This window comes from Heterodontus francisci, chromosome 20 (genome assembly GCF_036365525.1).
Source record: "Heterodontus francisci isolate sHetFra1 chromosome 20, sHetFra1.hap1, whole genome shotgun sequence".
Lineage (NCBI taxonomy): Eukaryota > Metazoa > Chordata > Chondrichthyes > Heterodontiformes > Heterodontidae > Heterodontus > Heterodontus francisci.
Window position 1 is genome coordinate 29235220 of NC_090390.1, and position 27350 is coordinate 29262569.

Below are 27350 nucleotides of genomic sequence, written 5' to 3' on the forward strand. Positions count from 1 at the left end.
GATCTCTCTGCTCAAAAGCCACACTGTGCCTCAGGGTAGACACGCTCAGCCAGCTCCTGTAGCCTGTTTAAAGCGGCTCGAGCGAAGACTTTCCCCACTATGCTGAGCAGGGAGATTCCACGGTAGTTGTTGCAGTCACCACGGTCACCCTTGTTCTTATAGAGGGTGATGATTTTGGCATCACGCATGTCCTGTGGTATTGCTTCCTCGTCCCAGCACAGGCAAAGCAGTTCGTAGAGTGCTGAAAGTATAGCAGGCTTGGCAGTCTTGATTATTTCAGGGCTAATGCCGTCCTTCTTAAATTGAAAATAACAGAATTTGAACTCAGAAAGCCGTGTACTTCCAGTTGGAACAGAACCTTCTCTCCAGCCCTGCCTGCCTCCAGTTCTTTTCCACAGAACTGAATCTTGTGAAAACCGACAGAAAAGTCTCCTACGTGAACAAGGTTTACGAATAACACTGGGCCCTGATGAACACCAAGACTATCTACAATCAAGTGAGCTTGAAGCACAATAAACAAGAAACTCTTTTGATATTGCCTCAAACCCCTCTCTACTATATTTACCTCTCTTTTCTGTCCCTATTTGCATGCATCACGTCTGCATGCCAGCGTGGGTGCGTCATATATCTGTAGGTGTGAACCATATTAGAGTTTAAGTTTACGTTTTAGTAAAATTTCATCTTTCTTCTTTAAACCTCAGAAAGCCTGTGTGAATTGGTTTCTTTGTCTTCTAATTGTTAAGCTATGAGCAAGGATTCACAGAGGAGGAACTTAAAACACAGTGTGTTTAAAAATAATACTCTATTATAATAAGACCAGGTGAAGACAGTAACAGACCCCCAGACACCTTTCTCACCTGGTTGTAACAGAAATTTGGGTGCTAATGTCTGGAATTTTACCCACAAACGAGTGAAATTGGAAGTGGGAAGCCAAATTGTTCCCGATCATAAAGAGCAAGGTTTTAATACAGATTTTCTTGTGGTTGTGTGTGATTGAATACTAAAATGTCTCCAACTGAAGCGAGTAGCTCTCCAAGCCAGGGTGAACTAACTTGGGTAATAAAAGCAAAATACTGCAGATGCTGGAATTCTGAAATAAAAACAAGAAGTGCTGGAAATACTCAGCAGGTCTGGCAGCATCTGTGGAGAGAGAAGCAGAGTTAACGTTTAAGGTCAGTGACCCGTCATAGTATCAGTTCTGATGAAGGGTCACTGACCTGAAGTAACTTGGGATAAGTTAAAGCACTGTCTATGGAGGAGTTGAGAAAAACGGCTGAGCAGTGTGGGATCACTGTCCGTGGCAAGGCTAGGAAGTCTGAACTCCTAAGGCTAGTGGCAAACCATTTTTCCCTTGAATCTGAAGAAGCAGAAGCGGTGTTAGAAGCAGATTCTGAGAGGTTATTGTCAGCAAAGTTACAATTGGAACAAAGGAAACTTGAATTTGAGGAAAGAGAGAGGGAGAAGGAAAGAGCCTTCCAGATGGAACGTGAAGTAAAACAAAGACAGGGGAAGGAGAGAGAGAAAGAAAGACAGAAGAAGGAACGGGGGAGGAGAGAGAGAGAATATTCCAGAAAGAATGCGAAGAAAGAGAGCTAAAGTGGCTTGAGTTAACTAGGGGGCGACAGAGTAACCCAAGTGAAAGCATGGCCAATATGGAGGAGCAGAATTCAGGGCTGGGTACAAAATTGCTAAAACTTGCTCAAGTAATTTCAAAATTCAATGAGGAGGATGTATAAACATTGTTTATGTCCTTTGATAAACTGGCAAGGCAGCTAAAATGGCCAGCTGAGACCTGGTCTCTCTTATTGCAAAGCAAACTAACAGGAAAAGCCCATGAGGTGTATTCCTTGTTGCCAGATGAGAGTTCATTAAATCATGAACTGACCAAAAATGCTATCTTCGGGGAATATGAATTAGTACCCGAAGCCTATCGCCAAAAGTTTAGAACCCTCAAAAAGCAAGCTAATCAAACTTATCTGGAGTTTGAAAGAAGTAAGCAGCTGGCTTTTGATCAGTGGCTGAGGGCTTTAAAATATAGCTCAGTTACGAGACTCTCAGAGAAGTAATCCTGTTAGAGGAAATTAAAAACTCTCTCCCTTTCTCAAAAAATGTAGAGGAGCAGCAGGTCCAGAGAGCCCGGCAAGCGGCCGTTCTGGCCAAAGAGTTTGCTTTCATTTATAAGTCGGTTTCCCAGGGGAGAACCTTTCCTAATCACCCCCACAAATCCGTAAAGGGCAAAGGTTAGGAAAGTGATAGAAGCCCAGGCAGTCCTGGAAGAGAAAGGAAAGCAGGAGACAAAGGGGGCCCTCTTCCAGCCAAAAAGGAAAGTGCTGTGAGCAAGAGTGAGACCCGGAGACCTGTGTGCTTCCATTGTAATAAAGCAGGGCATTTAAAAGCTGACTGCTGGAAACTAAAGGGGAAACTGGTAGGGTTAATCAGAGCATACCCACTCAGTGACGATGGGGACCTGATGCAAAACACAGCAGTACAAGCTCTGGCTTTAACTGTAGTAAGAGTGCAACCCAGGAAGCTTACTAGGGCCAGTGCCGGAAAAATTAATAGGATTCCTGAAGGTTATCAGGGTTTGTATTTGAAGGGAAAGTAACCCCATATCCCTCAAGTGGGGAAAGCAAGCCCATAGTAATTCTCAGGGACATAAGGCGACTAGATCCCTTTTACTGGGAAAAGGCCTGACCTTTCCCCCAGAGAATGCAGTGAACACCCGAAGGGTGGTGACTGGTACTGGAGGGCAGTGTATGCCTGTATCTGTACACCAGGTGCAACTGGAGTGCAACCTAGTTTTGGGACCAGTGACTGTAGGGATTGTCCCTAGTTTGCCTGTGGACGGGGTTGGCCTGCTCCTAGGTAATGATCTGGCAGGGGTGAAGGTGGTAGCCCCCCAAGTAGTGAAAGAAAGAACGCAGGAGGTCAGAGAGAAAGGGCCTTGGATGGAGACAGTCCCCTGCAGAGTCCCTGAATGTGTAGTGGGTCAGGCCATGATCAAACCAGCTCCCCCAGATGAGACTGCATTGGCAAATAACCATGAGGTCTCCCTGTCCGAGACTTTCTTTGGAAAGTTAAGAGACCCAGAGAATGAATTAAATGGATTTTCCCTAGGTGAGGCTCAGCGAGCCGACCCAGTATTGCAAGAGTTAGCACAGGCTGCCCAGTCGAAGCAGAAGGAGTCCCTGATTGCTACTATTTAAAGAATGACGTACTGATGAGGAAATGGGGTTCTCCTCACAGACCTGAGGGCAAGGAGTGGACAGTAATTCACTTGTTAGTGGCGCTGTAGAGGTACCGGAGAGAAATATTAAGAAGGGCCCATGAGACTACAGTGGCTGTACATGTTGGTATACAAAAGACCAAAGCCTGCATAAGACAGCAGTTTGACTGGCCAAAACTCCACAAAGATGTGGTGGAGTACTGTAGGAATTGCCACATGTGCCAGGTTGAGGGGAAACCCCAAACTACAGTGAAACTTGCACCCCTAAGTCCTGTACCAGTGTTAGGAGGACCCTCCAGCAGAGGGCTGGTGAACTGTAAGGGACTCCTGCCGAGAACAAAAGGGACAGGCAGGCACACGGCTGGCAAAAGTTTAGAAAGGGAAGGGGAAAAGGTGACCCAAGAGGGCAGGTTAAAGGAAGTCCGAGAAGAATCCCAGATGAAAACCCCTACCGTTCGGTCAACCAACCCCAAACATTGTGAAAAGTTAGACCCCACATCCTCCTATGTAAATGCAGACTCTAGAAGTACCCCACCAGAGTTGCTAACAGCGTTTACAGGAACCTGCAAAGACAAAGAGAGACCTCTAGGGGGCACAGAAAACACGAGGATGATGCCTCATCTAGTCAAAGTGTCAATGGAGAGTGCAGTTAATTCTGCACAAATACTGACAGGAAGGAGTGTCCCAGAGAACAAAGGAGAGAGTAACAAATACTCCTCCCGCAGAGTCAGAGGAAAAGGGAACCACCCGTACCCTGAAGTCAAAAGTCTTTGCATGACTCCAAGAGTTCAGGATGGACCCGCCCACTACTACCTCTCCTGAGAAAAAAAATGGAAAATTAAAGCAGCCCTGGCACCCAGAATAAAACATTTTTAATAAGCTTTAAGATTGGTGAATGAATGGAAAGGAATGAGAGAAATGCATTTTTTTCTTTCTGTAGCTTATATTTCTCTCAAACCCTGTAATGAAATGCATCGTTTTTCTTCAAACGGTATTTCATTCCCCTGGGTGTGGAGGTGTCAGGCAAACCCCCCACCTACCAAGACTGAGGCAAACATTTTTTCGCCAGATGAACATTAAAACTTAAAATTGCAAGCCCCTGACTGGAAAGACATTTGCATAGTAACAGACAGTGTTGGAACAATGAGGAACCAGTCCCTGCTCCAATACACAGAAGAGATCTGGTGAAACCAATTGGTCACGTGACCACCTGCTGGCCAACTAGGGGAGTTTTAAATTGAAAATAACAGAATTTGAACTCAGAAAGCTGTGTGCTCCCGATTGGAACAGAACCTTCTCTCCAATCCTGCCTGCCTCCATCTCTTTCCCATGAAACTGAACCTTGTGAAAACACGTGAACCTCAAATAGAGAAAAGTCTCCTATGTGAACAAGGTTTAGGAAGAACACTGGCCCCCGACAAACAGCAAGACTACCTACAATCAAGTGAGCTTGAAGCACAGTAAACAAGAAACTCTTCCACTATTGCCTCAAACACCTCTCTACTATATTTTCCTCTCCTCTTTTCTGTCCCTATATGCATGTGTGTATTGTATATACATGCTAGCATAGGCACATCATATATCTGTAGGCGTGAACCGTATTAGAGTTTAAGTTTTAATAAAATTTCATCTTCTTTAAACCTCAGAAAGCCTGTGTGAATTGGTTTCTTTGTCTTATAATTGGAAAGCTGTGAGCAAGGATTTACAAAGGGGGAGCTCAAAACACCGTGTGTTTAAAATAATACCCTGTTACAATAAGACCAGGTGAAGATAGTACTAGACCCCGAGACACCTTTCTCACCTGGTGGTAACACCCTTGAAAACCTTGATCAAATCACCCTTAACCATCTAAATTCCAAGGAATACAACCCTCATTTTTGTAATCTCCCCTCATAATTTAGCCCTTGGAGGAAAAAGTATCAGTCTGGTAAATCTATGCAGCACTCTCTCCAAGGCCAATTTATTATTCCTAAGGTCTGGTGCCCAGAACTGCTCATAGCATTCCAAGTATGGTTGAACAGGGCTTTGCATAGCTGTAGCATAACTTCTCCCCCCTTGTATTCTAGTTCTGTAGGTATACATGTTAGAGACATCGCCAATCCTGTTTGTGAAGAAGACACTGAAACTAGGATGCTTTGGTGGAGATTGTTTATTGCTTGTCACAGAGCTTACTTCTGCTTTCCAAACAACACCACCAGCCAGTGCTCGTTGGCTCTTCTTTATCTATACACACTTGAATACAATTAACTAATTAACACCCAACACCTGTTCACCCTATTATCTTGAACTACCAGGTATTTATCATCCATTAACAGAACTTCAGACCCTAACAATACAGGCCACCATTCCGTTAGCCTTCTTGATTATTTTTTGTACCTGTTCATGACATTTAATAATCTATGTACATAAGCCCACAAGTCTCTTTAGGCCTCCATTGTTTCTAGCTCTTCACACTTAGAAAGTACTCTGCTCTATCCTTTTTTGGATCACAGTGGATAACCTCACATTTGCCTACATTGAAATCCATTTGCCCATTCACTTAATCAATTAATATCTCTGTAATTTAATGTTTCCTTCTACACTGCCTACAATGCTGCCTATTTTTGAATCAACGGCAAACTTGGATATGTGGCCTTCTATCCCATCATCTAAACCGTTAATAAATAGGTTGAATAGTTGATGCCCCGACACAGATTTTTGTGGAAAATCATTCGTCACATCCTGTTAATTAGAGCACCTGCCTATTATCCCTACTTTCTGTTTCCTGCCACTCAGTCAATTTCCTAACCAGGTGAATAATTTGCCTTCAATTCCACAAGCTTTAACTTTAACTAACAATCTCCGATGAGGGACTTTTTCAAATGTCCATTTAAATAACATTCATAGGCAATCCACTCCATCAGTCACGTCTTCTAATCAGGATTGTCAGGCATGACCTACCTTTCACAAGTAAAAGCAAAATACAGTGGATGCTGGAAATCTGAAATAAAAACAGAACATGCTGGAAGTACTCAGGAGGTCAGGCAGCATCTGTGGAGAGAGAAACAGAGTTAACGTTCCAGGTGTGTGACCTTTCATCAGAACTCTTTACAAATCTTTACTGGCTCGTTCTGATCAGCTGAAAATTTTCAAAGTGTTCATTCACTCTGTCCTTAATTATAGGCTCCAGTAATTACCTACCAAGAAATGTTTGGCTAACTGATCGATAATTCCCTGTTTTCCCTGTCTTACCTTTCTTAAATAGCAAAGTAATATGCACAGTTTTCCAATTTAAAGGAACAGTTCCCAAATCGAGAAAACTTTGGAAGTGACATGCACAAAGTGACATGCAAAATTTTCCAATTTAAAGGAACAGTTCCCAAATCGAGAAAACTTTGGAAGATTATAATTAGGGCATCTGCAATTTTCTGACCTACTTCCTTTAAAATGCTGGGATGGAAATCATTTTATTCCTGCACAGCTTGATTGATGGTGTTTGTCCAAGAGATTCAAAGAACTTGCACGGGAATTATCAAATGTAAATGATAACCCCATGTCAAGTGCATTAGTAAGACATCTAGGCTTCAGATTTTCTAGGAAGTTAATACAATGTCAGTCATGACTTGCCTCATCACTATGTGTTGAGAGCTGGAAACTACCTATGGATTGAGAAATGAAAAATGACGAAGGACCTCAAGTAAACTGCTTTCTTTGGGTTTGGGCAGATCTGTGATCAGGAAAAAAAGTTTGCTCTGTTTTCAATATGCATTGGCTTACAGGTCAATATTGTTGGCTTTTAAATGTATTCATAATTGTACATTTATTTATGGCACTAAAGTTAAGCAGCATTTTAATGCATTTTCTTTGATTTTGCCTGCATTTTAGCTTACTGCATCAGATGCTGATGAAGAGAAGAACGGACAAATCATTTATGAAATTGTGACTGGTGATGATGGTGACTTTGTGATAAATAGCAGTAGTGGGCTGATCACCATTGCTCCTGGAGTTAGTTTAAATGTTGGACGGACCTATGCTCTTACTGTCAAAGCAACAGATAATGCCCAGCTAGCTCAAAGGAGGTAGGTGTTTCATGATCAAAGTAAACTTTATGACATAAGAACTTAAGAACATAAGAAATAGGAGCAGGAGTAGGCCATACAGCCTCTCGAGCCATTCAATAAGGTCAAGGTTGATCTGATCTTGGCCTCTACCCCTCTTTCCTGCCTATTCCCCAGAACCCTTGACTCTCCTATGGTTCAAAAATCTGTCTGTCTCAGCCTTGAATATTTTCAATGACTCAGCCTCCACAGCTCTCTGGGGTAGAGAATTTCAAGCACTCATGCCCCTCTGAGAGAATAAATTCCTCCTCTTCTCCATCTTAAATGGCCAACCCCTTATTCTGGAACTGTACCCCCCTAATTCTAGATTGACCCACGAGTGGAAACATCCTCTCAGCATCTACCCTGCCAAGCCCCCTCAGAATCTTATATGTTTCGATAAGATCACCTCTCATTCTTCTAAACTCCAGTGAGTATAGGCCCAACCTTTTCAACCTTTCCTAGTAAGACAACCTCTTCATCCCAGGAATCAACCTAGTGAATCATCTCTGAACTGCCTCCAATGAAAGTATATCCCTCCTTAAATAAGGAGACCAAAACTGTATGCAGTACTCTGGGCATGGACCAATGCTCTGTACAGTTGTAGCAAGATTTCCCTACTTTTATACTCCATTCTTCTTGCAATAAAGGCCAACATTCCATTTCCCTTCCGAATTACTTGCTGTACCTGCATGCTAACTTTTTTTGTTTCTTGTACGAGGACATCCAGATCCCTCTGTACCGCAGCATTCTGTAGTCTCTCTCAATTGAAATAATATTTTGCCTTTCTATTCTTAATATCAGAGTGGATTCTCACATTATTCTCCATTTACTAAATTTTTGCCCACTCACTTATCCTACCTATATCACTTTGCAGACTTTGGGCTGAATTTTGCTCCCACAGTAGGGCTCCTGGTTCCGAACCGAAAATGCAGGGTAATCCCACCTCAGCCAGGTGGAGCCCCCCTTCCCCGGAGCGATTCTATGGCACCAGGCGAATTAACAGCCTGGCACCAGGTTCCCCGTCCCTTTAAAGATGGGGATCCTGCCGCCAAGAGCTGCCGCCTCATCACAGGGCCGGCAGCCCAGCAGAATCGGCAGCACCACTGGGAGCGGTGGCCACTACCACTACTGCAAAGGGCCTTGGACTCAGGCCTAACACTGGAGCCCGGATCCAAGGTAGGTGAGGCAGGGCCTGACTGGCAGGCCCTGGCGAGGAGGGGTGGGAGGGTGGCGTTCAGTGCAGTGGGAGGGTGGTTCATGGAGGTGCAGTTTTTTCCTGTGGAGGCCATCCATGGGCCATATATTGCCCATAGAGGAGGGTCCACCCCTACCCCCACCCCCCACAGGCCCGCAGGGAGGTCACCTCATTTTATTGGGCGACCTCCCTATGCGGAGGAGGCTCCTCCACTGTTGGTTAAATCCCAGCAGTGTCAGGAAGAGGCCCTTAAGTGACCATTAATAGCCCACTTAAGGGCCTCAATTAGCGTCTGGGTGGGAGGGCCATCTTTGACCAATTTCACACCTGACAAAATTATATTGCGACAAGAAGGCAATGGCCCCTTGCCCCCCCGCACCTCCTGTCGCAATTCTATGGGCTCCCCTGCTTCTGAACCCATCTCGGGGGGCCCATAAAATTCAGCCCTCTTTTGTGTCTTCCTCACTACTTGCTTTCTCACATTTCAACAACAAATTTGGCTACAATGCACTCGGTTCCTTCATCCAAGTCATGAATATAGATTGTAAATAGTTGAAGTCCCAGCACTGATCCCTGTGGCATCCCACTAGCTACAGTTTGCCAAAATGAGAATGACCGATTTAGCCCAATTCTCTGTTTTCTGTTAATTAGCCAATTCTCCAATCATGTTAGTATATTACCCCCAACACTTTGAGCTCTTATCTTGTGTTGTAACAACCTTTTATGTGGCACTTTATTGAACCCCTTTTGGAATTCCAAACACACTTCATCTATTGGCACTTTATCCATCCTGCTTGTTACAACCTCAAAAAACTCTAAGAAATTTGCCAAACACAATTTCCTGTTCATAAAACCATGTTCACTTTGCTTGATTGTATTGTGATTTTCTAAATGTCCTGCCAGAACTTTCTTAATCATGGATTCCAGCATTTTCCCATTGACAATGTTAGGTTAATGGGCTTAAATTTCCTGCTTTCTGTGTTCCTTCCTTCCTGAATAGAGGCATTACGTTTGTGGTTTTCCAATCCACGGGAACCTTTCTAGAATCTAGGGAACTTTGGAAGATTACAACCAATGCATCCATTATTTCTGCAACCACGTTTTTTTTAAGACCCGAGGATGCAGGCCATCAGGTCCAGGGGACTTGCCAACCTTTAGTTTGCCTAGCACTTTTTCTCCAGTGATAATGATTGTTTTAAGTTCCTTCCTCCCTTCTGCCACCTGATTTTCTAATATTATTGGGATGCTTTTAGTGTCTTCTACCGTGAAGACAGGTACAGAATAGTCTGCCATTTCCTCATTTCCCATCATTAATTCCTCAGTCTCATTCTCTAAGGGAGCAATGTTTAGTTTAGTACTCTCTTTTTTACATACTTGTAGAAACTCTTACTGTCAATGTTAAATTTCTTTCTAGTTTACTTTCATAAAATCTCACAGCTCCAGCGACCCGGGTTCAATTCTGGGTACTGCCTGTGTGGAGTTTGCAAGTTCTCCCTGTGTCTGCGTGGGTTTTCTCCGGATGCTCCGGTTTCCTCCCACATGCCAAAGACTTGCAGGTTGACAGGTAAATTGGCCATTATAAATTGCCCCTAGTATAGGTAGGTGCTAGGGAAATATAGGGACAGGTGGGGATGTGGTAGGAATATGGAATTAGTGTAGGATTAGTATAAAATGGGCGGTTGATGGTCGGCACAGACTCGGTGAGCCGAAGGGCCTGTTTCAGTGCTGTATCTCTAAAAAAAAAATCTATTTTCTTCCTTTTTTTTAGTCAGTTTTTACTGGTTTCTAAAATTTTCCCAATCTTCTGGCTTACAACTAATCTTCACAACATTGTATACCTTTTCTTTCAATTTGATGCCACCCTTAACTTCTTTAGGTAACGACAGATGGTTCATCCTTCCCGTACAGTCTTCGGCCAGACTTTTACACCCCCCCCCCACCCCCACAGGACAGGGCTGGTTGTGGGGTGTGGGGTGGGGAGGAGGTGGGGGAGGGCGTAAAATTGAGTGGGAGGCAGGGGGTGCCGTTCCTGACACCTTTCGACCCCCGATGCAGTTGTACCAGGGACGTGGCGGCAAGTAACAGCCTGCCAGCCCCAGTCCAATCAAGGCCCTTAAGTGGCCAATTAACTGCTGGTATTTTACCAGCTGCCAGTGGGTGCCTTAGGCCCAACACCTCCTTGGGTTGGGGTGGACACTCCTGATCAGTCACCCTGTGACACATGGAGGGCACCCCCCCAAAGTGCCAACTTCCCCCACTGAAATAAGGTCCTTCTCCCCCTCAGTCGAACCCCTTGCCTCTCTGGGGCCCAGCCAATTGTCCCTGGCTAGGCCCCAAAACTTCCCTGTCTTCAGGTCTGATGTTGTCTGGGCGTAGTCCCAGCAGTAACAATCACTCCTGGTGGATGCTGCTGGGACTGAGAGCTGCCGGCCTGCTGATTGACTGGCAGCTTTTAGAAGTGGGACTTGCTGCCACAGAGAAGTGGAAGTCCTGCCAAGTCCAATTAAGGGTCTGGGGAGCATAAAATCCTGGTGTGGCTCCCCAGGCCCGGTGGAGATGGGCTCACCCACAACTCTTTGGCTGGTGGGCGGGATCGCCCGCCCAATAGAAAATTCTGGTCTTTCTTTCTTAATGGAATATATCTTTGTTGAGAATTATCAAATGTCTCCTTAAATATCTTCCACATGTGATAGACCATTTCAATACACCACAATCTTTGACCTCTGATGACATACAGTTGTGAAAACCCCCTCTCAATAAGCACCCCACAGACAACATCACTCTTCATAATGCACTTTTGGATGCCTCCTAAGGCAAATGTTTTGATGTGGGGTGAAATATGGAAAATTAAATGAAATTTGAACAGAAATGTTTGTACTCAAATAGCAATAAATGTTTGGAGTAATTTAACAAACAAGGCACTCCAAGCTTAGTACCAGTATAAAACTCCTTTGATTTTGCACTAACATTAAACATGTAAAAGTAAATCACAGGTGAAAGCCTGACCTGACTTAGAGTGTATTACTCTGCTCTATTACAGTGTCAAGTCAGGCTCTGTCTCTGGATTGAGGCTAAATTTGCATTGTAACTATAACACCAAAACGATGTAAAACCACTTCTCACTGACACTATGATATGAATGCACCTTTAAGCCATTGTTGGCAGTTAATATACAGAAGAAGGAGCTTTGATGGACCAAATGGCATTTTCTTATTTTCAATTTTTCTTGTGTTTCTTAACAATGCTATCATTATGTATTTTTTCAGAGGACAGTATTAGAAATTAATTTTTTGGGCACTTTCTGTAATTGAATTATTGATTATGTAATCTTCAAATTTCAAACAATGAAAGCAGTTTTGATGCAATCTCAGTGCAAAGTTTTGTTTTGCTTTAATTTTGTATCACCAAAGTCTTCATATAAAGTATTCATTTCTTTTTTTTGTTGGACATTATGAAAAGTAGAATCACAACAAATGTTGGTGTGCACTTAATGTGTTAATATGACATTCCTTGGTGTATTTTTTTTTATTCATTCAGGGATGTGGGAATCGCTGGCTACACCAGCATTTATTGCCAATCCCTAATTGCCCTTATGGTTTAAGTGGAAGAATTAATTTGTTTAAAATAATAAAAAATAAATTTGCAGTAAATAGATGACAAAGGCCTGTTGGATAAACATGTTAAGTGTTAAGCTGTTATCACGACAGTGATTTCTAGGTTGTTTTGTTGATATGTATTTCATGCTGATTTTGATACTGCTGTTCTTTTCTTTGCAGAAGCTCTATTACCACTGTCTATATTGAGGTTCTTCCTCCAAACAACCAGAGCCCACCAAGGTTTCCACAAATGCTATACAACTTTGAAGTGAGTGAAGCTATGAGAACAGGGGCAATTTTACTGAATTTGAAGGTAAATATAAGTTTCTAAGCTATTTATTTTGTCTCTTGTTTGCCACTACTGTTTAAGACAATAAACTTATTGTTGGACCCATTTCTTCCTTAATGTATGATTTCTGTCAGTGTTTGTTCCAATGAATTAAGAACGATAGGTTTTCATGTGGCATATATGTTGAAATTGATCACTTTTATCAATGCAACTACTGAAAGAAGTGTGTAATCTTACTTTCACCACAGGTGACAATGTGCTCATTATTATAAGAATTTCAGTCAATATAAGTTTTTGTATACAAGATAAATTTGTTTCATTTTACACATCTTTTGCAGACTTTATTCAGAAATTGGAATTACTCTCCAATTTGATACAACTGATTTGACAAACATATACGACAGCTTATTTATTTGTCATGGGGCAAGTTTAGATGTTCTCCTTTGTTCATTTTTTTGAGTATTAAATAGCAAATACATAGGAAGGAACTTAATGACCCCCATGCCCCTGGCAGAGCTAGGCACCAACATGTTGCACCTAGGACATTTGGCAAAATTACTGACTCAGCCATGGACATGGGGGCAATTAATCTGTATATAAAATGTATTGCCAACCTAATGCCATCAAAACACAGTCCAATTTATAACACATTTCTCCCTATTTAGTGAGACACCTGAAATTGTTTTTACTTGCAAAAGTAGTCAATGTCTGCCCACACAGATGTAGTAATGTGGAGTATTCCGGATAGATGTCCATCTGTCAGGAGTGATCTTGATTGATCTCTCTGTGTGCCTGTCTGTCTGTCTGTCTCTCTCTCTGTCTTCCCACCACCCACCACCTCCCCCCCCCCCCCCCACCGCCCCACCCCCGTCTCTGTCTATATTTCTCCCTCTCTCTGTGTCCATCTCTCTCTCTCCCCTTCCCCCCCCCCCCCCAATGTGGGTCTCTTTCTCTCTCTCTTTCCGAATTTGTCTCTCTCTCTCTCTCTCTCCATGTCTGTCTCCCTCTCTCTCTCTCTGTATGTCTCTCTGTCTATCTTTCTCTTTCTGTATGGGTCTCCCACCTTGTCTCTCTCTCTCTCTCTCTGTCCCTCCTCTCTGTGTCCCCCCCTTCTGTGTCTCCCCTTTCTGTGTCTCCCTCCCTCTCTCTGTGTCCACTCCCTCTCTGTGTCCCTCCTTTCTCTGTGTCACTCCTCTTTCTCTGTCCCCTCTCTCTGTATCACCCATCCTCTGTGTCCCCACTCTCTGTTTCCCCCCTCTCTCTCTGGGGAGTATTATACAGTCCACCACAGCGGATTTGGTGGCTTGCAGGGTGATAGGGAGGAAGTGTTTTTTCAGATTCACAACAGCGGAATATTTTCGAGGAATTAAGTCAGCGGCGGGTTTGCGGTGTTCGGAGTTTCCCAGGCGGGGTGGCGGATTGCAGCTTTGCATTCATTTAAATAACTTGAATACTTACGAATAATCGTTGTCTGCTGTGCCTTGCACAACCTTGTAATTAGATGCAGCAACATTCTGCAAGCAAAGGAACAGGAGAATCACCAGTCCTCCACAAGATGAGGAAGACTATGAAGAGGGTGAGGAGGAAAACAACAGTACCAACGAAGCTGTCATCAATATGAGGCCCATGGATAGACATGCAAGGGACATCAGGGAGAACCTAATTTATGCACGTTTCAGCCAACAATAAACCACATCATCAAGGAACGTTGGGAGGACAAACATAACAATTCCCCACAGAAATTCCATTTTGCATGAGGTCTTATTCATCTCTGCAATCTTAACGAAGCGTTGTTGCATTTCCATGTGATTGGCATTTGAAATCACCCATGGGCTACAATGAATGTGACTACACACCACGTCAAGCAGCATTAAGTTATCAAAGGAACACAAAAACACAATAAATAGGAGCAGGAGTAGACCATATAGCCCATCAAGCCTGCTCTGCCATTCAATACGATCATGGCTAATTTTAGGATTCAACTTCACTTTTCTGTCCACTCTTGATTCCCTGAGAGACCAAAAATCTGTCTTTCCCAGTCTTAAATGTTATGACTGTTGAAAACAGAAGTAAGGCATGACAGTATTGAAAAAAGTTATTAATCATCAATAGGAAAAAAGCCATCATTGAAGAGTGAAAGCTAAAATTCCAATGAGATATGGACATTGGACATTTCCTGAGATGCTTTGCAAACATCATTGCATCCTGCCATCGGCTTCCAAAAAACTTCTTTGTATCCATCTTTATAAGCAAAACATTACCAAGAGTGCATCAAATTTTGCTTGAAATAAAAATGTTTTAGTATATCTTTGCAATCATGAACATTTCTACATCACCCATGCCACCTTCATGTTCAAAACTCTTTCAATTTTCTTTTCCTGCCACTACATCTAGGTGCTACCCCGACATTAGTAGCTGAGGTGGAGGCAGTCTGATCAGTGCATTGCCCCGTTGCTGTGGATGACTCTGGCGGGCGTCCTCTGGAGGAACGGGGCCATGATGGCTCTATCCTACTGCAGCAATGGTGCTTGTGTATCTCCATGTGATCGCCTCCGAGGTAAGTGTGTCAATGTTTGGGGTGTGGACGAGACGCCACTTACCCTGGGGCTGTCCTGAGAGGAAGGCCCTAGGGCAGCTGGCATGCGCTCCTCCTCCATCTGTGTGCACAATGGCACCTGCCTGTCTCCCTGAGAGGAAGGAGTACCTGGAGGGAGGTCCAGGTTCCTCAGCCCCCTCTCACTTAGACTGTGCTGCATGGAGCCCACGGCAACAGCGATGGAGTACAGATCAGATATGGCTTGAGTGGTCAACCAGACTCTCCACAGAGCTCGCCAGACTCTCTACTGAGGAAGCCATACACCCAAATGCCTGGGACATGACAGACGTCATGGCTTGCATGGACTCCTCCATTGCACGCGCAAAGCCACGCAAGACTTCGGGCATCTCTAACATATTTTCCACATGGCTTTGCTGCACATCCAGCAGACTTCTCATGGCAACAGACAGAGGATCATCATGAACTTGGGGCTGAGCAGGGGCCTGGTCCCCAGCAGTCCTCTGATTGTCAGGGGACCTGGCTGGCACATGCTTTTTCAGCTGCTGGGATGTGTCTGTGGCGTACACACCAGATTGTGACCCAGATTCTAATGTTAAATCCCCCCATGCAGACCATGTGGATGTATCTGTGCTGGCAGAGGTGGAAGAAGAGACAGGTGACGCTGTGCCCTCTGGGGCATTGGCTTCTTCTTCCTCCCCAGAGGAGAATTCTTGGGCCACGTGGTATTCTGTGACTCGAGTGCAGGCACCTGCAGTGGAGACACAACAGAGGTACTTTAAGCATGTGCTTCACATGAGTTCAAACAATTTCCTTCAGTTTCCACGTATGGTTGCCAGAGCAGAGATGACACTCCATTCTTATGCCTTGTGGCTCCTGCCTCGGCATCTCTCTGCCTCCCTCCTCTCTCGCGATCGTAGAAGCCTTCTACTCAGCCATGGTCAGCATCCTCATGTCAGGGAACCCTCCTCCCATCTTAACACACTCGTGTTGGGTGTGGCCTCGTTTATCCTGCAACAGACAGTGCAGATTTAGTGGCATGGCAAATGATGCATCATAACCATTGCATACGTGCGTCAACATCACTTATTCTGCATTGGCTTTCGTACGACACATCCAAACACATAAACAATGTCAATCTTCATCATTTGGTAAATAGCATGAAACTGCTCATGCATTCAACCACACTTCTTGTGTATCCCGTGCCTTAAAAACACCTAGCCATGGAAGAATTCAGTGGAGCAGCCTCACCAGGACCACTTACCCTTGCTGATCTGAGCAAGTCATTGATTCGCTTGCAGCACTGTACCTACATTCTTCCAGTTACCCCATGGTTCAAGACCTTCTCCGCTACCTCCATCCAGGCTGCCTTGGTGAGGCGGGAGGGACATCTGACTCCATCTGCAGGGAAGAGGATCTCCCGCCTTTCCCTGACAGCCTGGAAGAGAACCTGCAGGGAGGGATTACTGAACCGTGGGGTGGTACGCTGCCTGCTGGCTGCCACTTTGGCTGTAGGAAAAATAAATGATATGAAGTTGGGGGTGACTTTCACAAAATAAGGAAACAAAAAACATTTTGATTAAATAAACACTTCAATTTAAGTTAATCTGATGATACATATCAGAATGTTTCAGATCTATGGCGATCGTAGTCAGAGAGGGATACAGCACTGAAACAGGCCCTTCAGCCCATCAAGTCTGTGCCAACCATCAACCACCCATTTATACTAATTCTACATTAATCCCATATTCCCACCTTCCCTCAATTCTCCTACCACCTACCTACACTAGCGGCAATTTATAATGGCCAATTTACCTATCAACTTGCAAGTCTTTGGCTGTGGGAGGAAATCAGAGCACCCAGTGGAAACCCACACAGTCACAGGGAGAACTTGCAAACTCCACACAGGCAGTGCCCAGAACCAAACCCAAGTAGCTGGAACTGTGAGGTTGCGGTGCTAACCACTGCGCCACTGTGCCGCTATTGGTGCTTGTAACAATGACGTGGGACTCCACCAATGGAAGGCTGCCCCTGCTGCATGATCCCACATGTTCCCCGTACCTGGGGACATGGCTAATTTAAATACAAAGTTGTGTGGGAAAGGGGATTTGCTGCGGGAGTGGGTTACGACAACTTCTGGTCCCACCGTCGGGAATGCTACAGCACTCGTATGATTCCACCCTCTGTATCCCCTCATGCTGAGTCCCCCCTCTCTATGTCCCCCTCTCTCTGTGTCCCCCCCTGCTGTGCCCCTGCCGCTGTCTCACCCCCCCACTCCCCGCTGTCTCACCCCTTTCTGCATGTCCCTCCTCTCTGTGCATCCTCCCCTCTATCCCTCTATGTGTGTCCCCTTTCTCTGTGTGTGCCTACTCTCTTTGTGTGCCCCCTCTCTGCATTCTTTAATGCTGGCAACCCAGCTTCAGCCCATAGCAACATTGCTGCCTGCCCTCACCGACTACCCCCCCGCCCTTGCTGCGGCCTATGTGACTATCCCCAACACCCCGAGACCCCACTTGGTTGCGAACGTGCACATCTGTTGATGCACCTTGTCCACCAGGTGCAGCCCAAGCAGTGGCTACCGCTCCGGGTGGCACTGCTGAGGCTGCTAATCTGTCAACTTTCTCATTAGGCCAGCAGCTCCTGGGAACATGACACCGTCCTTAATAGAATGGCAGGCCCACCAGCAGCCACTTAATTGGCTGCTGCCCATAAAATGTGACCCTGCATCTTGCCACCCACCAAACTGGACTAGCCCTTTCCCCCACATCCAGCAACCCCTTTCAGCCCTGGGGCAGGACCCCTACCAGCTCTGATAAAGCCTGTCCATTATTTATTTAGAGATACAGCACTGAAACAGGCCCTTTGGCCCATCGAGTCTGTGCTGATCATCAACCACCCATTTATACTAATCCTACATTAATCCCATATTCCTACCATATACCCTTAATTCCCCTACAACCTACCTACACTAGGGGCAATTTACAATGGCCAATTTACCTATCAACCTGCAAGTCTTTGGTTGTGGGAGGAAACCAGAGCACCTGGCAGAAACCCACACGGTCACAGGGAGAACTTGCAAACTCCGCACAGGCAGTACCCAGAATCGAACCTGGGTCACTGGAGCTGTGAGGCTGTGGTGCTAACCACTGCACCGCTGTGCTGCCCTTTATTATGGTAATGACCACTTTTGAAACATAGCAGGATCTCCTCCTACCCTTCATTTTCCCCATCACTGAGCTGGCAATCTAGTCATTGGATTTTGAAGGCATTTACAATATACTTTCTGACTGTACCAACAGTCTCCTCTCCACCGCCCCTCCGAATCAGAGGTAAAAGCTTGCTTTTATAGAGTAATGAGATGTATTAAATGATCATCTCGGCCTATAATTATATACATTACTGGTAAGTATAATTTTGCTATTGAAAATTGTACAATTATCTGAACAAATTATGTTGTGTCACGAATAGAAAATTCTCATTTATGTATTAAATTATTAATTAGTTTAGGAAGACTGTATAATTTATTCCCATTTCCATTTGTTCAAAATTTAAGAACATCAGGAAACCCAGAGCAATAACAGCTATTCAACTCATCAGGCCCGCTCCATCCAGAACCCATGTGATGATTGCATCGTGGTCAACCCTCTCAATTCATCTGTTGATCTTCTACTTTCGGGGCCATGAGTTTCTTTGCCTGATTTCCAATGAAGAAAAGTCAAACAGTGTTATTTAATAGCCTTCAAGCCTACTTCTCAACTAATATTCAATTACCTTCTCTGAGAGCTGTCTTTCACTTACCTTCGGTGCAGTGGTAGGCAACACTTTGTCCAGAATTTTACGGTGGGTCGAGGGGAGCCATCCACCGACCGAAATGCAGGTGACGATCCCGTCTCCACCAGGCCTGGGGATCCAGGCCAGATTTTACGGTCCCCAGACCCTTAATTGGTCTTAGGCGGGACTTTCACCTCATCGAGGCAGGAGGACCCACCAAATGGAGCTGCCGGCCAATCAGCGGGCCTGTAGCTCTTAGTCCCAGCAGTGCCCATGGAAGCGGTGGCCATTGCTGGGACTGCAGCTCAGCTGAAGAATAAAGTTGTCGGAAACCACTGGAAATCAGATGACTGTCCCCGGCGAGGCCCCAAAATATCGGTCAGGCCCTAAAGAGGCAGAGATTTTACAATTGGGAGGGTGGCGACATTCTGGGCGTTGGGGGTGGTTGGGGATCAGGGGAGGTCCTCTGTCGGACATAGGGTGCTCGATCAGGAGACCCACCACCCGCGCCCCCTCCCCAAGGCTGCCAGAAGGCCACCTGCTTTTATCTGAGGCCTCAACTGCCTGCCTGTCAACTGTAAAATCCATGTGGCGGCAGGCAGGGGCCCTTAAGAGGCCATTAATTGGCCGCTTAAGGGCCTTGAATGGCCTGGGGCAGGTGGGCCGCTTCTCGCTGCCGTCACCTTCTGTAAATTGGCAACGGAAGCAGGAGCGGATCGGGAAGGGTCTCCCGAGCCTCCCGAACCTCGCACATGTGCCCTGTAGTCCTGTGTTCATATCCAAAGTAACAAACTTCCAGCTCCTCAATGCTTTTCCTTATTTTGATGAGTATCATGCCTTCCTTCAGACATGTTTTCCAGCAAAACTAGGGCCAGAATTTAATGTTGGATGGGGGGCCCCACCCACTGGCCAAAAAGTTAGGTGCGAGACCGCCTTTGCCAGGCCTGGGGAGCCACACCAGGATTTTTCGGTCCCCAGGCCCTTAATTAGCTTTGTGCGGGACTTCCATCTCCTTGAGGCAGGAAGCCCCACGGAATGGAGCTGCCAGCCAATCAGTGGGCAGGCAAATCTTAGTCCCAGCAGCACCACCGGGAGTGGTGGCCACTGCTGGGACTACACCCAGCCAACAGCGGCAAGAGGAAGGATGGCCCCGGAGCGAAGGCAACTTTTTGTGGCATTGCTGGGGATAATCGGCCAGACCCTGGCGAATCAAGAGAAGTCAGTTGTGGGGTGGGGGGTGGGGGTAGTGCGTGGTTGGGGCTGTTGGGGTGTCGGGGGCAGCCCTCCATGGAGCACAGCATGCCCAATCAGGAGGGTACACCCCAGCCCACAAGAAGGCCTTGGTGTTTTTGGTGTCTTTGCCGTCCGACCGCTGTGGGTAAAATACCCGTGGCAGTGGGAGCAAACCCTTAGGTGCCAGTTAATTGGCCACGTAAGGGCCTTGATTGGACTGGGGCAGGTGGGCCTTTTCTCGCCATTGCCCATGTAAAATTGCAGTGGGGGCGGGAAGGTGTCAGGAATGGCCTCCTCTACCTCCCACCCAATTTTACGGCTCTCCCCCACCCCCCAGCCCACCACCAGCCTGCTCATTGGGGGCCCTAAAATTCCAGCCAATGTGTCTTTGTGGCCTAAGAATTGGAAAAGCCTGGCTACTGTCAATGAACCCTTTCCTATTGCACCATCACAATTTTTTTGAGGTAGCAGTCACCAGACCTGAGCACTGACTTCACCATTGATCTATTCCATGTTGTTTTGTTTTGTCATGAAATGAAATGCAGATTTACCTGAGTATCCAATTTATTTTATTACTAAGTGCTTCACACTGAATTAATACTTTCAGACTGTGATCAATGATCACTTCCAAATCTTTTTCCTTTCTCAGCCTCAATGAATGTAACTACTAAATAGGGCCATTTAGTGTTATCCTAGTAGATTTGGTCTTTGCCTATTCCCACATCCTACTTACATGGCTAAAATAGGGCCTTTTCATGTTATGCATACATTTACTATCACCTATTTCTAAATGCATTACCCTACGTTTATATCCCTATTAATATATGTTTGCCATGTCTGAGGCATGGGGGGAGCTGTAGTTTTGTGGTAATGTTACAGTGCTGGTAATCTGGAGGCCCAGAATAATGCTTCGGAAATGCAAGTAAATTCAATGAATTAATAAATGCGGAATAAAAAGCTAGTTAGTAATCAGTAATGGTTACCATGAAACTACCTACTTGTTGTAAAAACCCATCTGGTTTACTAATATCCTTTAGGGAATGAAATCTGCCATACTTACCTGGTCAAGCCTACATATGACTCCAGACCGACAGCAATGTGGTTGACTATTAACTGCCCTTTGAAATGGCCACTTAGTTTTTCAAAACACAGCAGAAAAGTCGAAAAAGAATAAAGCAGGATAAACCACTCAGCTTCGACCTAGGCATCGGAAATGACAAAGGCATACCATACCCAGTCGACCTTGCCAAGTCCTCCTTACTAACATCTGAGGACTGTGCCATAATTGCGAAAGCTGTCCCACAGACTAGTCAAGCATCAGCTTGTGGCAAGTGGGAATAAGTTATACAGTCCCAGATTCCTCCATCGTTATCCTTGGGTATGCCCTGTCCCATCGGTAGAGGTGGCAGCATAGTGATATAGTCGGAAAGGAGTGGCACTAGGAGTCCTCATCATTGGCTCAAGATCACATGAATCCTCATGGCATCAGGTCAAGCATGGGCAAGGAAACCTCCTGCTGATTACCACCTACCGCCCTCCTCAGCTAATGAATCAGTACTCCTCCATGTTGATCACCACTTGGAAGAAGCACTGAGAGTAGCAAGGACACAGGATATATTCTGGGTTGGGGACTTCAATGTCCGTTGCCAAGAATGGCTCGGTAGCACCACTACTGAATGAGCTGTCTAAGTCCTGAAGGACATATCTGCCAGACTTGGACCTGCGGCAGGTGGTGAGAGAAACAATGTGAGGGGGAAACCTACTTGACCTCACCCTCACCAACCTACCTGTTACAGATGCATCTGTCCATGGCAGCATTGGTAGGAGTGAGCACCGCACAGTCGTTGTGGAGAAAAAGTCCCATCTTCTTGCTGAGGATGCCCACCATTGTGTTGTGTGGCACTCCCACAGTGCTAAATGGGATAGATGCAGAACATATCTAGTAGTTCAAAATAGGCATCCATGAGCTGCTGTGGGCCACCAGCAGCAGAATTATATTCAAGCACAATCTGTAACCTCATGACCCAGCATATCCTTCACTCTACCATTACCATCAAACCCGGAGAATCAAACCTACTTCAGTGAGGAGTGCAGGAGAGCATGCCAGGAGCAGCATCAGACATACCTAAAATTGACGTGCCAACCTGGTGAAGCTACAACACAGGACTACATGCATGCTAAACAGTGGAAGCAGCATACAGTAGACAGAGCTACAGGATTCCACGACCAATGGATCGGATCAAAGCTCTGCTGTCCTGCCACATCGAGGAGAAAATCTTGGTAGACAATTAAATAACTAACTGGATGTGGAGGCTCTGCAAACATCCTCAATGATGGGGGAGCTCAGCTTGTCAGTGCAAAAGACAAGATGAAAGCATTTGCAACCATCTTCAGGTAGAAGTGCTGAGTGGATGATCATCTCGGTCTCCTCCTGAGGGCTGCAGCATTACAGAGGCCTGTTTTCTGCCAATTTGATTCACTCCATGTGATAGCAAGAAACAACTGAAGGCACTGGATGCAGTAAAGGCTATGGGCCCTGACAACATCCCTAAAGAGTTGTGCTTCAAAACTAGCTGTGTCCCTAGCCAAACTCTTCCAGTACAGCTACAACACCTGCATCTACCCGACAAAGTGGAAAATTACCCGAGGTATGTACTGTCCACAAAAAGCAGGACACATCTAATCAGGCTAATTATCACTCCATCAGTCTACTCACAAACATCAGCAAAGTGATGGAAGGTGGAATTGACAATGCTATCAAACAGCACTTACTCACTAACATTTGACGCTCAGTTTGGGTTCCACCAGGACCACTCAGCAACAGATCTCATTTCAGCCTTGGTCTAGTCATTGGCAAAAAAGTTGAATTCCAGAGGTGAGGTGGGAGTGACTGCCCTTGACATTAAGGCAGCATTTGAGTGCAGCATCAAGAAGTCCTGATAAGATTGAAGTCAATAGGAATTGGGGGAAAACTTGGCACTGGCTGGAGTCATAACAAGCACCAAGGAAGATGGTGTGGTTGTTGGAGACCAATCATCTCAGCCCCAGGGCATTGCTGCAGGAGTTCCTCAGGATTGTGCTCTAGGCCCAACCATCCTCAGCTGCTTCACCTCTTCCCTCCATCATAAGGTCAGAAGTGGTGATGTTCACTGATTGTACAATGTTCAGTACCATTCAAGTCTTCTCAGATACTGAAGCAGCCCATGCCCACAGCCCATGCCCACATGCAGTAAGACCTGGACAACATTCAGGCTTGGGCTTTTAAGTGTCAAGTGACATTCAAGCCATACAAGTGCCAAGCAATGACCATCTCCAACAAGAGAATTTAACCATTTCCCGATGATGTTCAGTGATATTACCCTTGCTGAATTCCCCCACCATCAACATCCTGGGGTTACCATTAACCATAACCTTAACTGGACTAGCCATATAAATACTGTGGCTCAAGAGCAGGTCAGAGGCTGGGAGTTCTGCGGCGAGTATCTCATCACTCAATTCCCCAAATCCTGTCCACCATCTACAAGGCACAAGTCAGGAGTGTGATGGAATACTCTCCACTTGCCTGGATGAGTGTAGCTCCAATAGCACTCAAGAAGCCCAACACCTTCCAGGACAAAGCAGCCCACTTGATTGGTACCCCACTAACCACCTTAAACATTCACTTCCTCCACCACCAATGTACAGTGGCAGCAGTGTGTACCATCCACAAGATACACTGCAGCAACTTGCCAAGCCTCCTTCGACAGTACCTTCCAAACCTATGACTTGTACCACCTAGAGGGACAAGGGCAGCAGATGCATGGGAGCACCATCATCTACAAGCTCCCCTCCAAGCTACACACTATCATGACTTGCAGCTATATTGCCATTCCTTCACTGTCACTGGGTCAAAAACCTGGAACTCCCTTCCTACCAGCACTGTGGCTATACTTACATCACATGGAGTACAACTGTTCAAGAAGGTGGCTCACCATCACCTTTCTCAAAGGCAATTAGTGATGGGCAACAAATTCTGGCCTATCCAGCGACGCTCACATCTCATGAAAGAATAAAAGAAAAATTACATGGTGTTGGACTCTCTGAAGATGCATATAAATGCAAGAGGTACAACACAGACGCAGGCCACTGAGCACAACCATTCGCCGTGCCATTATTTTCATTTGTCATTATCTTTGTTTTTCCTTCACCTTCTGTCTTCTGTTAGACAAGTGGGACTTTTTGGAGGATATGATAGGGGCTTCAGAGATTGAGGATGGGAGGCCTGCCAGAAGAGGACTGGATTCATTTAGTCTGGAGATGACAAAAGCATGGATGAGTCAGTAAGGCAGATGGAGTTCGAGGAAGATCTAGGCGATCTTTCCTTTGCTTTCTCAGGTAACAATTAGGATTATTTATTGTTTCATTTTAGCTTGTGGGGAGGCCTTCCAGCACTGACTCCACAACATTTTTTGGGGGGTAATTGAGAGGGCACCTCGTTAATATTAGACAGGTGAGCACAAATGTGACGATAGGTGCATCTGAGGTGCCCACCTGCCTCCAGAAACTCTGGTACCTGCCCACTTTCGTATTCCGACCTGCAACATTAACCTTATCTTCCTATCACTACAAGTACTGCCTGACCTGCTATGTGTTTCCAGCATTTCCTGTTATTATTTCTGAAAATCCTGGAATTGCTGGTAAGCCAGCAACTAGCTCAGTGCCATTTATGAAGGTGGGGGTGGGGGTTGAGCAGGTATTGTGGAGGGCTCCTGCTGATCCTCCCCCGGGTTATCATGGAGGACCAGCCGGCCTCCTGATGAATTTGGAGTCCAAAAATTATATGAAACTAATTCCCAAACTCTTGGAGACACATTAGAAAATCAAGTGGAATCTGGACTAAAATCCGATTGAGAAATCATTTATTTTGCTTACCATATTGGTAAGAACCGATTAAGTTGCATCACTGTTCAAGTTGCCCTAGCTAAACATTATAAAGGTGCAATTTTGCAAACCGATTATAGAGTGCTCATTAGCTAGGAAGGATCTTGATTCATAGTACCATTTCCTTTTTGCACTGTCATATGCCTGTTTCATCATCTTGAAGCACAAACCAAGTTGCAGAGGTTCTGATTATGCAACATAAATATGTAAACAAAATATTTGGTGGATCACAACTTACAATGGTTTAACTAGATTTTCTGAAATATAAATACTCTCAAATAACTGTATTGACGTATTACTGCTATGGAGAATACACAGTTTAAGTTAATGTGTTAAAGGAATAGTGAGTCCAGCCATAAATTGCATTGCTGCCATCCACATTTTTGACACAGGTAACTATTATTGAAATATAACAGTAGCCACAGGAAGATGGCTCATCTGTATTATGCCCCAGCTGGTCTCTCACCAAAACAATCCCTTTGTGCTCTGGGATCTTTCCTGGCCATTTAAACAGCTGTTGAAAGTAGCTGAGAGTACCAATCAAGACCTTTGTATCAGTAATTCAACATCAATATTACCTTTTGCAAAAGATGGCAGAAAAGGAAACAATTTAATTATATTCTAGACCTCAGAGGTTATGCCATTATGATCCATGTATGTCATTATCAGTGCAGGTTGTTGGTCTACACTGTGAAGTTCTCACTACTGTTTGCAGCTGGCTTCTTTTGGAATAGAGTCAGCACTTTGTAAATAAGATGTGGTGGATTTGCTCCAAATTCACAGCAGGGTCATAATGGATAGATTGAGTATATTAGTCATCCTACCTTGAGCTGGATCTGTTAGCTGTAACTATTAGTTATCTGTGAAAAGTGATTTGGTCATTTGTGCCCTTTATCAAATGTTTGCTTTTCACAGGACAGAAGAATGATCATGTATGAACATAGTACTTATGTATATACATATATGACAGACTAACCAGGCTGTATCTCTGTCATTATTTCTTTTAATAATCAAATGTTATGAACAGGTGGTAAGTGGTGTGGGTGGTACCCATTGTTCACCTCCCAACTGACCACAATCGTGTTTTGTTTAAAATGATGAGTTAGCCCCTGAGTGTTTTACTTATCAAATAAACAGTGACAGGTATTCTTGTAGTTTTAAAGCAGAAGATTAACTATTATTGAACAATATTCATTCCCCAAAATGTTCGCAACACCACTCATGCACACATTCACTCTCACATGCACTCCCAAGAGAAGATAGATAGAAGGTAAAGGGTAAGAGCTCCAGGTGTGGTCAGTGTTTGTGGTTTACAGTAAAGCTGTTGAATCTTCAAAGTAGAACAGTCTCTTTTAAAGGTGCAAGTCTGGGTTGTTTGTAGTCTTGAATTTGTTGAGATTTCTGGTGGTTAATATTTCAGACTGGAAGTGGCGGTCACTTCCAATTCTCTGCTGCACCAGGTTGAAGTATAGAATCAGCATCAGGGCTTCTTCTTTTTGTTTAGGCTGGGTATTTCTACAACCCGTGGCTGGATTCCTTCTGTGAGGTTGTTGCAATCTCTTTTTCTCCCCCTAGAGGGTTGCCTTTTAAGATCAAAATCCATCAAATTAGAGTCTTTGTTAATTGACACATGGCCCTCCTCCCTGGTGTGACCACACAATGGACCAGGATGTGGATTCCATGGCTGTCCACTGGATGGGTATAATCCTGTCATGATGTGGCTGCTTCACACTTTCTTTGTATGAGAAGAACCCATTCAATTCAGGAATGTCTCTTTATGGTTTCAAGTTGAGTGCCACGTCTTAGTCTAGAATGTATCCTTTTGTCATAGAGAGATACAGCACTGAAACAGGCCCTTCGGCCCACCGAGTCTGTGCCGACTATCAACCATCCATTTATACCAATCCTACATTAATCCCATATTCTCTACCACATCCCCACAATTCTCCTACCACCTACCTACACTATGGGCAATTTACAATGGCCAATTTACCTATCAACCTGCAAGTCTTTGGCTGTGGGAGGAAACCAGAGCACCCGGTGGAAACCCATGTGGTCACAGGGAGAACTTGCAAACTCCACACAGGCAGTACCCAGAACCAAACCCAGGTCGCTGGAGCCGCGAGGCTGCAGTGCTCGCCACTGTGCCGCCCCACAAGACAGGCCTTTCAAGACAGTGAGACATTTTGAATACACAGGCCAAGTCATCTAACCTTCAGTGGCCATCTTGTAGCACATTGTCCACTTTTTAAAGGAAAAGTCAATTTCAAAGATTCCAGATTGATTAAAGTTCATATCTTAAAAGTAGGAGTATGAAATGCCTTTACTGGGCATGACACACCCCCAGTGCATGAAGAAAAGGAACCTTGATTACTTTTTTGTTTACATTGTTTTCAGGGTAACTTAAGAGAGACATGAACACACATTCTGCACTCATTTTAACATCCACACCACAATCTTACAATTGCTACATCTGTCATTGTCTGC

The 27350-nt window shown here is 45.0% G+C and overlaps 1 protein-coding gene across 1 annotated transcript in view; it reads left to right on the forward strand.

Annotated features, from left to right (window-relative positions):
- The window catches only part of pcdh15b (protocadherin-related 15b), an 843531-nt gene that overhangs the window by 383940 nt on the left and 432241 nt on the right, over positions 1-27350 (forward strand). Inside the window, exons 16-17 of the mRNA XM_068053265.1 lie at positions 7091-7284; positions 12277-12409. Of these exons, the coding sequence (XP_067909366.1) occupies positions 7091-7284; positions 12277-12409 (327 nt within the window). The remainder of the gene's footprint in view (positions 1-7090; positions 7285-12276; positions 12410-27350) is intronic.